The sequence below is a fragment of the Corythoichthys intestinalis genome, chromosome 17 (assembly GCF_030265065.1).
Source record: "Corythoichthys intestinalis isolate RoL2023-P3 chromosome 17, ASM3026506v1, whole genome shotgun sequence".
Taxonomy (NCBI): domain Eukaryota; kingdom Metazoa; phylum Chordata; class Actinopteri; order Syngnathiformes; family Syngnathidae; genus Corythoichthys; species Corythoichthys intestinalis.
This window is the reverse complement of record NC_080411.1, coordinates 7,494,247-7,509,766: the sequence shown is the minus strand read 5'-3', so window position 1 is coordinate 7,509,766 and position 15,520 is coordinate 7,494,247. Positions and strand designations below refer to the sequence as shown.

Here is a 15,520-nt window from a genome sequence, read left to right as displayed (position 1 = left end):
ATGTCATTGGAAATGAATGGGAAATTTGGATGCACATGGCCGTCAATGGCATCGACTTACATATGCGTCAATGGAATCCAAGTACATTGGCATCATTGGAATTGACATACATGGTCGTCAATGGCATCAGTGTACGTGGGCGTCAATGCAATGCACATGCCATTGCAAATGAAAGGGAAATTTGGACGTTCATGGCTTCCAATGGCATCGACTTCCATATGCGTCGGTGGAATCCAAGTACGTTGTCATTAATAGAATGGACATACATGGGACATAGGTTTTTTACCATTGAAAATGAATGGGAAATTTGGACGTACATGGCCGTCAATGGCACTGACGTACATATGCGTCAATGGAATCCAAGTACATTGGCATCAATAGAATCGACATACATGGCCGTCAGTGGCATCAGTGTACATGGGCGTCAATGCAATGTACATGCCATTGGAAATGAAAGGGAAATTTGGACGCGCATGGCCGCCAATGGCTTTGACTTACATATACGTCAATGGAATCCAAGTACATTGGCATCAATAGAATTGACATACATGGCTGTCAATGGCACTGACGTGCATCGTCCTCATTGGCATCTGTTTACATGGGCGTCAATGCAAAGTAAACGGCATTGGAAATGAATGGGAAATTTGGACTCAAAAGGCTGTCAATGGCATCCCATTAAAAATGAATGGGACCGTTTTTGGTGAAGTTTTTTCCAAATTCTGTATACAACTTTTCTGTCCCTGGCCATCCCGGAATTTTTTATGTCCAAATTATGTGATATTTGGTGGACTAGATACATTTTGAAAAAAATATATATGGCGGAAAACACTCAGGTGACTTGAAGTTCCGCTCTGAGACCCCCAATTTAGCCAACTTTCAAAATTGTCCGATATGCATGTGTGATACATCATTGGAAAGCTTAAAATCTCAGTTTTCTAGGGGAAGAAAAAATTTGAGCAGGAGGGCATTTAAAAAAAAAAAAAAATTCTAAACAGCAAAACCCTATCTGGAGGTGAGAGCACGCGAGAACAGAATTACAGACGCCATGACTTTAATGAGATATTATCACATACTTATCTTGTTTTCATCCAAAAATTCCACGTAGTATGAATCACTGAGTGTCAAGACACAGCTGTGAATGGCCAAAGCTGGATTTTGGGGGGTTTTTATGTGTGAAACAGGGTAATATAACAAGGGTCGCGATGCAGAAATCGCAGACATCAAGGAGTGGTCGAGATTTTCTTTTTCATATATTTTCCCTTTTAAACGTTTTTTTCAACTTTTTTTTGTTTGGATCAATTATTTATCATCTAACATATTGGAGAAAATGTGACACTAACAAAAAAATTACAATTAAGCGAGTTATGAGGTAGATAGCCGTGACTTTTTTACAGACGCCATTTTTTTCATTGTGACATAATTTGTTTAAAAGTTTAAAATATGTGAGTGAATGATTTTTTTTAAGTCGTTTTTTTTTTTAAACGAAATATGAGACATCAATGAATGATTCTAAGATAAAAACGACAGACATTTTGAATAATAAATATAATTAATTACCTTTGTTTTATTGCTGGGTTAAAACAAAAGCGGTTGCGCGACGTATGTAAACGGGGTTTTCAGGGTAAAACGGACAAATTAAAAATAGTTCGGGGGCTTCATGTGCCATGAATCTGCTATGGCAGCATGTAGACATATTGTTCTATCAAACACAACAGTTGTTTTAGATTAAAATACAGCAGTTTCTTTTAAAGAGGAGTGCAAGAGCAGAAACTGCTTTTTCAGTCTTGTCTGTGTTTTCCGCCATATATTTTTTAAATCGGCATTTACGGACGAACGGAAATTTTTTGAGGGTTGTTCGAAAAAGTCCCCGTGTCGCGCGAAAATTCCGGTAGTTTCTATATTTGAACGGTGCCGATCGGTCAAACAGTTATATGGGCCTTTGCTATGCAAAACCCCATTTAATAATGTAGCATTTATCAAATGCGTGCTTTTAGCTTTTAGCAAGATGCTGTCTTTATTCTGAAAACATTTACCGGAAGCGGTTGCTAATATCCTCTCTACCTTGTTGCTTTACAACTAACGGGAGTGTTGGGTTTCACGAGTGTCGCAGTTTACCATAGATCAACTTCCTAATTCATCCTCGTCCGGGAAGGAAGAGCAACCATGGCACAGGCACTCAAAGAAAGATTTGACAAGTTTCTCCACGAGAAGAACCTCCTGACTGACGTTCTTGCTAAAATCGAAGCAAAAACCGGAGTTAGTAGGACGTATATCGCTCTCGGTGAGTGTTAATGGGAAAAGAAAAGACTGCATTGGCGAGTCAGCAGCACCGTGGCGGTCGTTGCTCCTCTGACGTGTAAAATGCCGTCAGATAACGATAGCGTGTGTGTGAATATTTTAAGCCATTTCTAAATAAAGACGCGTAAACCGTAACAAGGAATGATATGGTGTAGTTTATTTGTGTCAAGCAGCTGTGCTGTTGTATTCCAGCTATCGTTGGGATCATCGCAGTGTACTTGGTCATCGGTTATGGAGCCTCCTTGCTGTGCAACCTCATCGGCTTTCTTTACCCAGCCTACATATCGTAAGTCGACCGGGCAATATCAAGGAGGGACCACACCCACCCGCACAAACAAACATATACACGCACTTCCTAATAACCTATTTCTTGTCAAGTTATAGCGAAACGCATTGGAGTACAGTAGTTATGTATTAAGTTAGCTAGGGCTGCAGCTATCGAATATTTTAGCAATCGAGTGTTCTACTGAAAAATCCATCGAGTAATCGAATAAAACATTTTCTTTAAGATAAGAGCAATTATAAATAAACATAAGAAAACAAGACACATTTCACCTAACACTGAACCATTTTTAGATAATCAATGTCTTTATTTAAGATGTACTGTACATTGTTGAAAACGGCCAACAATTGCATCTCAGATGTGACTTGAAAAAAAATAATAAATTGAATTCACTGCTTTCTAGGGGTGCAGCTATCGAATATTTTAGTAATCGAGTAATCGACTGAAAATTCTATCGAGTAATCGGATAAAACTTTTTTTTTTAGGTAAAGAGCAATGATACATATAGATGAGAAAACAATACATTTCATGTAATATTGAACCATTTTCAGTCAATCAATGTCTTTATTTTCGATGTACATTGTTGAAAACAGCCAACAATTGCATCTCAAATGTGACAAAAAAAAAGACTAATTCACTGCTTTCACTCCAACAATTTTTAGATCTTATAAAAAATATATATATTTCTTACCTAAAAATGTCATTACGCTTGATAACACACGACTTAAAAGTAGAGTTGTGCAAAATTTCCGATTCTTAGATTATTCGCGATTCAGCCGTGAAAGATTCGAGAAAGATTCACAAACATCCGAATTCCGATTATTGAAATATGCGAAGTAAAGCGGAAGTACAACACACTCAGTGCGCCGCGCGGTCTTCGGGTCGCAATGAGGAACGAAGCGAGAGTACCTAGACATCATGCTTCTCATTACCCGGCCCCTCGGGTAATGCCAATGCTCAACTCGCAGCTCTAGCTCAACTCATGCCACGAGATAAAAAAACACAACAATATACCTGACTGCTGCCGAAAAGCTGCTACAAAGTACGTCCACATAATGTGACGGTAGATATCATTTATATAGGACTAGATGCAATAAAGATTCGCTAGCGTTAGCTGCACATCTACTAGATGCGGGCGTTAGTAAACGGCCGCCATCTTAAAGCAGTACACTTCCCTGCAAGGCTGTTGTAGCGAACCTTCCAAGCGAACCTAATTAACTTTTTATCTAAAATACTCCTAAATCGGTAAAATATTGACTTGAATCTATCTTTAAAATAGTTTTAAAACTTTCACATGTCGAAAGTAGACAAAAGGGAAATTATGGAATAACGGGAGCAATTTTAACAACTTTAACGGTTGATTCACAACATTAAATTAATTGAATGTAGTTTAAAGCTGCTGATACAGAATGGGGACTGGAGTTTTTTATTTACTGTTTATTTATTTTTGTATATTTTTTTACTGCTATATGTTAACTTGATACTGAAATAGTAGTTTGGTTTAGCCTGAGAGTATTTTTGAACAATTTTGGAACTAATGTACAAAACATAAAAAAAAAAAAAAAAAAAAAAAAGAAGGAGGGTGCATCAATAATCGTTTTATAATTGAATCGGAGCCTCTGAATCGTAATCGAATCGTTAGGTGCCCAAAGATTCCCAGCTCTACTTAAAAGTTAGGTGTTTTTTCTGCGTGTTTCAATTGAATTTCCACTTGTGTCAAGCTATTAGGTCTAGTTAAGTTTTAAATTAGTCTAAACCTGATAGGATTTTGAGTTTTTGCAGTGTTCAAAATTAATGCTGTGCTGTATTGGAGCACATTAGGCACCAGTGCTACTTGGTGTTTTATCCAGCAATGACTACTGAGCTAAAATTGACAGTTAGCATTATCATGTTTTTATTTTACACCCTAATCCAGGAGTGTCCAAACTTTTTGCAAAGGGAGCCAGATTTGGTGTAGTAAAAATGTCGGGGGCCGAACTTGGCTGACGCCCTTTACGTAGAACAATATATTTAAGCAATTTTAGCAACCCATTCTGTGTGTCACATTTTCATTTTTTCACATTTATTATTTTTTTATTAACAATTTCAACAATCTCGCAACTAGCCTTTGTGGCGTTCTCTTTCAACTCTCGGGCTCCTGCAAAATACTGCTGCTGTGAAATTGAACTAGCTTCAAGTTGCTTCAATTTCTCGCTGCGTAAAGTTCCCTGTAATCTGGTCGGATATGTCAGCGTGTCTCGTTTGTAATATCGCCTCACATTTTGAACTCTTTATAAACAGCGACTGTCTCTTTGCAAATGAGACGGACACAGTTGCTGCGTATTTTAGTGAAGAAATAGTTGGCCGTTGCAGTGTTTTTTTGTTGATTGTCGCTATTTTAGAATATTGGAAGTCACGCGGGGTAATGTTGCTTTGAGTGCTGCTGCCTTTTAGTGTGAGAACCAGGGAGGACAGTGGGTGAAAGCACGTCTGGTGGCCACCAAGAGTCTTAATGTCGGGTGAAAGTTCGCAGAAGCCTTAGCCGTTAGCGTTAGCCTACCAGGTTTCTGTTTGAGTTCTTGTTAACCACGTGACTTCATACATAAGCACACTGACTGCTTTCTTAAAGGGGAATGAACACAGCCGCATAACACAGAGTCAAAGCGGGATGAAAAGATTACATTCTATTGTTGTATTCAATTACCGAATTTACCGATATGGTCAAAATTACGTCGGTTATCGTGAAGAATTTCGGTAATGGTAAATTTTCGGTATACCACCCGGCTCTACTGCCATCCACTCAGCAGATGTGCAATTACACTTTATTCTAGTTCGGCAAAAAAGTGTGTTCACCAAGGTCACGTGCGCCACCCCCAGCATCACTCTGCGCCCCACTGGGGGGACCCGCCCCTCTATTGGAAAAGTATTGCCTTAGGCAGAGGGTTTACTTACTTATTGTTCTCCATTCTGTCATTGTATGAATGCTGTCCTCATTAAAATATTAAAACTAGAGATGTCCCGATCGATCGGGTCCGATCACGTCATTTTCAAAGTATCGGAATCGGCAAAAAAATATCGGCCAAGCCTTTTTTTAATATATACTTTTTAGTTAAATCGTTTTCTGATTGTATTTAACGTTACAGACATAATATGTTACACTCATCCAGAGTCTTTAGTTTAGGCTTAAGGTAGGGTTATCAAATTTATCCCGATAACGGCGGAAATTATTTTTTTTTAAAATGTATCACGATAAAATATTTAACGCAATTAATGCATGCGCCGCACGATCCACTCACGCATTGTCGCGCTCAATCTGTAATGACGCCGTTTTACCTTTATAGAGAGATAAAAGGCAGCGTAAAATGAGTAGAATGAATTTTGGCAGCCTTTGGAGCCTTTTTTTAATTGGCTAAAGCCTTACAATCCCTCTCCTTACAATCACAAATATCATGGGAAGCAATATGGGGAAGCAATGTAGCAATTGATCTTTTTCTTAACACCTTATGTTATTTCCCAACGCAGAGAAGATATATCAATTGGTAGCACTACGCACAGTCATGGTTCCACTTCCCATCATGCATTTGTGCATGGCTACAGTATCATTTACTGAAAGCTCAACAAATACACTAGATGGCAATATTTAGTCACAATATACAAAGTCACAAGTCTTTCTATCCGTGGATCCCTCTCACAGAAAGAATGTTAATAATGTAAATGCCATCTTGAGGATTTATTGTCATAATAAACAAATACAGTACTTATGTACTGTATGTTGAATGTATATATTCGTCCGAGTTTTATTCATTTTTTTTCTTAATGCATTGCCAAAATGTATATGATCGGGGAATCGAATCGGGAGCAAAAAAAAAAGCAATCGGATTGGGAAATATCGGGATCGGCAGATACTCAAACTAAAACGATCGGATCGGGAGCAAAAAAACATGATCGGAACAACCCTAATTAAAACCTATGAATGTCTGGGTGGTTTTAGTTAAAGCAGACACTGTATTTTCATCTGTGTGATTTTGACAACGATCAGATCACATTTGATGGTAATTTTATGCAGAAATGTGAAATTCCAAAAGGTTCAGATACTTTTTCACACCACCGTACATGTCCTAAAATTACCTCTGCAACATATTAAATGTTCGTAATCCAATGACTCGATTATTCGAACTAACTAGTTGATAGATTATTTGATTACTAAAATAATTGATAGCTGCAGCCCTATTATATTCACATAAGTTTTGGGGAAATTTTGGGGAAAAAAAGTGAAAAAACATGTCTTATATGTATCTCTTTCCAATGCACAATCTGAATACACAATTTTAAAAAAATTGCTACTTTGGGGTTTTTCACGTTTTGCAGCGGGTTCCCCATTAATCGCAAAAAACGAGGGATCGCTGTATTCTCATACTAACAGTACGACATTTTATATTCCTTGTTTTTTTTCTCGTTTGGGCGTCCGTCATATGATTGTGCTTAACGCATCAATACATTAGTTTCTTTAATCAAGGTATTAGTATTCCTGTATTTTACCGTCGCATATTGAAATTAGAACTGATTAATTGTAATTGAATGACCAATTATTTGATTTTTTTTTTCATTCTCAATGCATCTCTTGAGGAATCAGGCTGCGGCCTAATTAGATGCTTAAAATCAAGTGACTCAGACTAGGGTGTAAAAAATTGTGGTCAGGACATCCGCATCATAAAATTATCGTCATAATTTCATTTTCACTCAGTCCACAACGTCAGCAGTATAGCGCATCTGCCTTCTCCGCATTTAAATCACAACCAACTCATTAGTTGTTTTCCTTTATTTTTTAATTACTGAATCCAGGTCACAAGTTTGAAAAATGTTCAAAAATACACATAACTTTTAAGAATGTTTTGTTTACTTTTTGAACACAAACAAGGAGTTTCATGTTACAAACTTAAAAGCTCAGACAAAACTAGGCCTTGTTGTACAATCATGAGACACCGAGTTTAATATTTTTTTTTCATTAAGCAACAACTCACGCGATTGCCTACAATCCCACAAACAGATTGCGGGCCGCAGTGAAACCAATTTGAAGGTCAGGGCAAAAGAACTAGATACATTAGTGTTAGTTTTTTTACGTGTTACAATTCAAGGACATGGCGTGGAGAGAGAAAAGTCTAAACACACAGCAACCTATACTTTACTGTTGATTTGCATAAACGTCATCTCTCAACAGCCTTGTGTGTGTTTGTACTTATGGGGGTGTGACTGGGAGTGAGAGGATTATGATGTGACCCAACCCCAACAGAGGTGTATTGAGTATTGACACAGTCAGGGGGGGACTGGGGTGGGGTGGCCCGGGAGTCATTGAAAGACCGACCCACTTAATGGACGGTGTTGAAACTCATCGAGCTGTCAACACAAATATCAGTTTGAACATTTTGGTTTTGTAGTGTTTTAAAAAAATCAATTTAGCTTGAAAAGGCACATCGACACAAAATAAAATACTGTAAATTTAACCGATCTGGTAGCTTGAAAAGGTTCTTTGACAGAAATAAAATAAATTTAACCAATCTGGTGTACACCAAAAACAAGCTTGTAAACAATAGCATTATATAGCATTTAAGCTAGTGGACTTTTGCTATGCAAGTTAGCCAATGTTTTAAACATTAGCATTATATAGCATTTAAGCTAGCGGACATTTGCTATGCCAGTTAGCAATTTGCAACAAGTGGCTAACTGGCATAGCAAATGCTATATAATGCTAATGTTTACAACAATTGGCTATTTTGCACAACCAAAGTCCCCTAGCTTAAATGTTAAATAATGCTAATGTTTACCAGATAGTTTCTGTTGCCCACTAGAAACAATCTGGTGTGCACCAAAAACAAGCTTGTAAACATTAGCATTATATAGCATTTAAGCTAGTGGACTTTTGCTATGCAAGTTAGCCAATTGTTTTAAACATTAGCATTATATAGCATTTAAGCTAGTGGATATTTGCTATACAAGTTAGCAATTTGCAGCAATTGGCTAACTGCCATAGCAAATGCTATATAATGCTAATGTTTACAACAATTGGCTATTTTGCACAACCAAAGTCCACTAGCTTAAATGCTAAATAATGCTAATGTTTATCAGATAGTTTCTGTTGCCCACTAGAAACAATCTGGTGTGCACCAAAAACAAGCTTGTAAACATTAGCATTATATAGCATTTAAGCTAGTGGACTTTTGCTATGCAAGTTAGCCAATTGTTTTAAACATTAGCATTATATAGCATTTAAGCTAGTGGATATTTGCTATACAAGTTAGCAATTTGCAACAATTGGCTAACTGCCATAGCAAATGCTATATAATGCTAATGTTTACAACAATTGGCTATTTTGCAAGTTAGCCAATTGTTTTAAACATTAGCATTATATAGCATTTAAGCTAGTGGATATTTGCTGTACAAGTTAGCAATTTGCAGCAATTGGCTAACTGCCATAGCAAATGCTATGTAATGCTAATGTTTACAACAATTGGCTATTTTGCACAACCAAAGTCCACAAGCTTAAATGCTAAATAACGCTAATGTTTACCAGATAAGTTTAGAAAAAACAATCTGATGTGAACCAAAAACAAGCTGGTAAAAAATAGCATTATTTAGCATTTAAGCTAGTGGACTTTGGTTTTGCAAAATAGCCAATTGTTGTAAACATTAGCATTAGCAATGCCAGTTAGCCAATTGTTGTAAATTGCTAACTGGCATAGCAAATGTCCGCTAGCTTAAATGCTTTATAATGCTAATGTTTAAAACAACTGGCTAACTCGCATTGCAAAAGTCCACTAGCTTAAATGCTATATAACGCTAATGTCTACCAGCTTGTTTTTGGTTCACACCAGATTGTTTCTAGTGAGCAACAGAAACTATCTGGTAAGCATTAGCATTATTTAGCATTTAAGCTAGGGGACTTTGGTTGTGCAAAAAATAGCATTTAAGATATTGGACTTTTGCTATGCAAGTTAGCCAATTGTTTTAAACATTAGCATTATACAGCATTTAAGCTAGTGGAATTTTGCTATACCAGTTAGCAATTTGCAACAATTGGCTAACTGGCATAGCAAATGCTATATAATGCTAATGTTTACCAGCTTGTTTTTGGTGCAAACCAGATAGTTTTGGTTGCCCACTAGAAACAATCTGGTAAACATTAGCATTATTTAGCATTTAAGCTAGCAGACCTTTGCTATGCAAGTTAGTAATTTGCAACATGGCAACAATTGGCTAATTTGCATAACAAAACTCCGCTAGCTTAAATCCTATATAACGCTAATGTTTACAACCACTGGCTAACTTGCATAGCAAAATTCCACTAGCTTAAATGCTAAATAAGCCTAATGTTTATCAGAAACTATCTGGTGCACACTAGAAACAATCTGGTGTGCACCAAAAACAAGCTGGTCAACATTAGCATTATATAGCATTTAAGCTAGTGGACTTTTGCTATGCAAGTTAGCCAATTGTTTCAAACGTTAACATTATATAGCATTTAAGCTAGCAGACTTTGCTATGCAAGTTAGCAATGGCGTACCGCAAGCAACACGTCACTTCCGCTCATTAATATTCATGGCATTAGCTACTGTTGCTAAGCTAGGACAAAGCTAGGACAAGCCACCGTTTGTCCCTAATAGGAAATGAATGGAAATCGTGTACGAAGGAGATGTTTACAGCGCTAAACCTACAATTCTCTCCGAAAATGATGTGCCTGGTGCCAAATTGACTGGCATAGATGTGGAAGAACATAAAAATGTTCAGTTCAAGAGATGGCTTTAGTGTCGAAGGCTGAAAAAGACGAAAAAAAACGAGCCGACCTAAGCATAGCTTTAGCTTTTTTTTTTTTTTATCGACGCAACTGACAATGACATTCTCCGGTTTCAACAAGCTATCCTTTACCATCAGCCCTGTCTTTCTTATATATCCTCTGGTTGTCCTACGTCTCTTACCGTTCTTGGGGGTAATTTAGTTAGCTTTGTGTAGCGATCGCAAATGCTACTCAGTGACAGCCAACGAACACTTTTAATTTTTTCATTGATAACACATCTTAATCCTATAATTTATTTACACTTCCCCCTTACTAAAGTTGTTTATATATATATAACAGAAACGGTAACAGTGGCAGTCAGATACCATTGTAATTTTTTTCAGGTCATTCATTGTCAGCCTCTTTGTCCTCTGAAAGACCATGCCAACCCAACATAATGTTTACTGCATATGAAATGTGAATGGATTCGCCGAGCTGGTGTGAAAGACCGCGCAAGTTGATTCGGTTTTCACATTTTTTCCTCGCGAGTTTTTGGTTTCCGGGAACGTATGAGGAAAACATCCTTCATGGTCGTAATGTCTAGAGTCGTTTCTACAAGTTCCAAAAAAGCAATGCGTGATCGGCATGTTCGTTTTTGAAAGATTACCGGCGAAAAGTAGCACTTTTTACGTTGGGTCTATGCGAGGGCGGGTCTATAATGTCCCACTTCGGCTTTACTTCCGCTTTACGATGCGACGTCACGGTCTAAAAATAGCCTGCATATGGTACACCATTTGCAACAATTGGCTAACTTGCATAGCTAGCTTAAATGCTATATACTGTAATGCTACTGTTTACAGCAACTGGCTAACTTGCATAGCAACGTCAACTAGCATAAATGCTATATAATGGTAATGTTTGAAACAATTGGCTAACTTGCATAGCAAAGGTCCACTAGTTTAAATGCTATACAATGCTAATTTTACGAGCTTATTTTTGGTGCACACCCGATTGTTTCTAGTGTGCACCAGAAACTATCTGGTAAACATTAGCATTATATAGCATTTAAGCTAGTGAACTTTTGTTATGCAAGTTAGCCATTTGCTGTAAACTTTAGCATCAGTGTTGCACCGATACCATTTTTGGCCCCGATACCTGGCTATGCAGAATAGCCAGTCTCCAGAACTCAACCCCATAGAAAATCTGTGGAGGGAATTGAAAGTCCGTGTTGCCCAACGACAGCCCCAAAACATCACTGCTCTAGAGGAGCTCTGCATGGAGGAATGGGCCAAAATACCAGCAACAGTGTGTGAAAAGCTTGTGAAGAGTTACAGAAAACGTTCTGCCTCGGTTATATCCAACAAAGGGTACATAACAAAGTATTGAGATGAACTTTTGGTATTGACCAAATACTTATTTTCCACCATGATTTGCAAATAAATTTTTTAAAAATCAAACAATGTAATTTTCTGTTTTTTTCCCCACATTCTGTCTCTCATGGTTGAGGTTTACCCATGTTGACAATTACAGGCCTCTATAATATTATTTTCAAGTGGGAGAACTTGCACTATTAGTGGTTGACTAAATACTTATTTGTCCCACTGTATTTACAGTTCTTTTTAGAGCTGAAACGAGTACTCAAGCAACTCGAGTTTAAAAACTGATCCGAGTAATTTTATTCACCTCGAGTAATCGTTTATTTTGACAGCTCTAAGCATCACCTTTTGCTCGGACTACTTTTAATGCGGGACAACGCGCTGTCACGTGCGGAGAGGAAGAAGGTAAAAAAAACAAAAAAAACTTATTACAGCCGACAGCCGCCACAAACGACGCCGACGTTGCTAAATACTAGCCCTCACGATGCTACGTTGGTACAGGTAGCGTCTGATGCGTCTCATAGAGATCACATGTATGTTGAGCTAGATGCACATTGACAGACTCTGCTGCATCTGGGCAGCGTTAGTAAACAGCCGCCATCTTAAAGCAGTAGAGCGCTAAGCGCTAATAAATAAGATTAACGTTACTGTCGCTACTAGCTCACGTAACGTTAGCCCTGCGGGAGGGCTAAGTTTCAATTAATTATGACCACTGTTGATGCGTGGCTAACGTGTCTTACATACAGGCTTTAACATAACATAGCATTGTGGAGTGATGAGGGTGTAAAATAAAAACTTATCATGCTAACTATCAATTTTAGCTTAGTAGTCATTGCTGGATAAAACACCAAGTAGCACTGGTCCCTAATGTGCTCCAATACAGCCTGTATCATACATTTATTTTGAACACTGCAAAAACTCAAAATCCTATCAGGACTTACGGTTTAGACTAACTTAAAACTTAACTAGAACTTAAAAAAGGCTTGACACAAAGAGAAATTCAATTGAAACACGTGGAAAAAAATCCTAACTTTTAAGTGATGTGTGTTATCAAGCGTAACGGCATTTTTAGGTAAAATTATTATTATTTTTTTTAATAAGATCTAAAAGTTTTTTGAGTGAAAGCAGTGAATTAGTCTTTTTTTTAAAATTCTAGTTACATCTGAGATGCAATTGTTGGCTGTTTTCAACAATATACATCGAAAATAAAGACTGATTGACTGAAAATGGTTCAACATTAGATAAAATGTCTTGTTTTCTCATGGATACTTATAATTGCTCTTCACCTACAAATATATTTGTTTTATCCAATTACTCGATTAATCGATAGAATTTTCAGTCGATTACTAAAATATTCGATAGCTGCAGCCCTAGTTCTTTTATAGGTCAATCTGAGGTAAACCAGCTAAAAGTGGTGTCAGTTGTTTGTGCTGTAAAAATATTTAGCATCAAAATCTTGATGTTTGCATCTTTCCTGCAGCATCAAGGCTATAGAAAGTGCCACCAAAGATGACGATACAAAATGGCTGACTTACTGGGTGGTGTACGGGCTCTTCAGCGTGGCTGAGTTCTTTGCGGACATTTTCCTCTCCTGGTTCCCATTTTACTACATCGGAAAGGTAACCTGGGTGTCGTCTGCTCTTTTGTTTTGACACCGCTATCAATATCAAATATCCTGGTCAATTTGATATATGAGCCCATCCTTTTCCTGTTTGCCAGTGTGCCTTCCTGGTGTGGTGCATGGCTCCGACTCCTTCCAACGGCTCGGTCCAGATTTACAACCGCATCATCCGCCCCTTTTTCCTTAAGAACGAAGCCAAGATAGACGACGCGGTCAAGAACATTAAGGATAAGGCATCAGAAGCTGCTGATAAGTTTAAAGATGAAGGTGAGTCATACACATTTTACCAGTCAAGTGACTCAACATCAGTGACACTTTACTCTCGTGTGTGTTCCCAGCCAAAAAAGCCACCGCCAACATCATGTTTGAGGAGAAGAAGAGCTCCTAACCGGGACGATTTCTGCAGAGCTGTTACGAAAAATAATGTTGCCTTGTTGTATTTAATGGATGACTTGTCTGCTGTGTAACGTCAAAGCCATTTCCCTTTGTCAGTACTTGTTTGACAAGTAACTGTACATCAACCCTGGGTGAACCCAATAAACTTCTAACTGGAATTGGTTGAATGTTTTCCGCCACGACAACATGAATGATATCATCACGTTAAGAAGCGTTACCTAATATTTCGGTGATCACGTTTAGCAAATTGCCATTGATGGCAATAGGCATACAATTAGGGATGAAGCTATCAATTATTGTAGCAGTCTAGTGCTGCAACGATTAATCGATTAACTCGAGTATTCGATTAGAAAGAAAATATTTGGATTCAATTTTTCTGCTTCGAGTATTCGTTTAATTAAAGTGACATTCTAATGGTTTGTTTTGAAAGTGTTTGCATTTAGTTTTATTGATTTGGGTGGATACACTGCCCTCTAGTCTGCCTCATTTGACGTGACACAATCCAGGTGCTCCTTGTTAAGACCAACATAAGCTAAGTTTTTGTTTGAGCTAATGTTTTTTTAAATGCATTTGTAAAGTAGTTTATGGGTATATTTAGCCGTTTTTTTGTGGGAATATGTGAACTATTTGTTAGGAACATTGTTTTAAAAAAAAAAAAAACATTAGCGTTTTATAGAATTTAAGATAGCGGCCTTTTGCTATGTAAGTTAGCTAAATATTCTTTTGTTGTACACAGATCCTCTTTTTTCTTCTTTTTTTTATAACGTTTGAGGCTCAGCTCAGGTATTTTAATTTTTTATGTTCCTTATCCGATTACTCGATCATTCGAACTACCGTTATTTTCAGACTATAAGCCGCTACTTTTTTCCTTCATTTTGATACCTGTGGCTTATAGTTGATTTTTTTAGGTAACACTTTATTTGACAGCGGTGTCATAAGACTGTCATAAGATCGTCAAAATTATGACATGACACTATCGTGGACATTACTGAATGCTTATGCACATAGATCCTCATTATTATTTTTTTATACCATTTGAGGCTCAGCTCAGGTATTTTAATTTTTTATGTTCCTTATCCGATCCCAGCCTAAACGCAGACTATGCAGCTGCTTAGGGCCCCTGACAACTTTGGGGGGCCCCCAATCTGGCAATTGTTTAATTTTTTTTGTTTGTTTACTACAGTTTGCTTTATTTGACTTTTGTGAGTTTTGATACTTGATTACAAGCTTAGAAAAATTCTTCTTTCTTTCCTCTTTTAGAAAAAGGTTTAGCGCTATCTACTGTAATTACTGACAATCATTTAGGGTGAGAAGTTTGAAGTATGCAGTGCAACAAAATATGGACGTATGGGTTGGATTGGATGTATGGGTTTCACAGTACACTCTGAAGAAATGGTGGGCCAAAAATATGGGCCCCTTTGCATTATTTTGCTCAGGGCCCCAAAATGGCCTGGGCCGGCCCTGATTCAATGACTCCATTATTCGAACTAATTAGTTCATCGATTAATCGACAACTAAAATAATCTATAGCTGCAGCCCTATAGCAGTAGATTATTCGAACCAACTAGTTGATAGATTAATCGAGTCATCGGATTAGGAACATTTAATGTGTTGCAGAATGAATTAAAGGAGATGTAAAACAGGCTTGCTAAAATTGCACTTTCAAAATAAAATTCCTGAGTGTTTCTTCAAAGTATGCAGAATTGCACTTTCATTTATAAATGAATTAAAATACCTGAGCTTGGCCTCAAACAATACAAAAAATAAATAAAGGAGGATCTAAGTACAACAACAGAGCA

At 37.5% G+C, this 15,520-nt stretch overlaps 1 protein-coding gene across 1 annotated transcript; it reads left to right on the top strand.

Moving 5' to 3' along the window:
• Positions 1-2,065: 2,065 nt before the first annotated feature.
• On the top strand, positions 2,066-13,879 carry reep5 (receptor accessory protein 5). Its single transcript, XM_057819821.1, has 5 exons — positions 2,066-2,281; positions 2,491-2,584; positions 13,185-13,323; positions 13,424-13,592; positions 13,664-13,879. The coding sequence occupies exons 1-5, from the start codon at positions 2,164-2,166 to the stop codon at positions 13,711-13,713; spliced, it is 570 nt and encodes a 189-aa protein (XP_057675804.1). The 5' UTR covers positions 2,066-2,163; the 3' UTR covers positions 13,714-13,879.
• Positions 13,880-15,520: the final 1,641 nt, after the last annotated feature.

Excerpts from the sequence above, each read along its gene's own strand:
- reep5 (XM_057819821.1), top strand. The coding sequence starts at position 2,164 with ATGGCACAGGCACTCAAAGAAAGATTTGACAAGTTTCTCCACGAGAAG. Across the intron at positions 2,282-2,490 it reads TAGGACGTATATCGCTCTCG|CTATCGTTGGGATCATCGCA; the intron begins GTGAGTGTTAAT and ends GTTGTATTCCAG. Across the intron at positions 13,593-13,663 it reads TGATAAGTTTAAAGATGAAG|CCAAAAAAGCCACCGCCAAC; the intron begins GTGAGTCATACA and ends GTGTGTTCCCAG.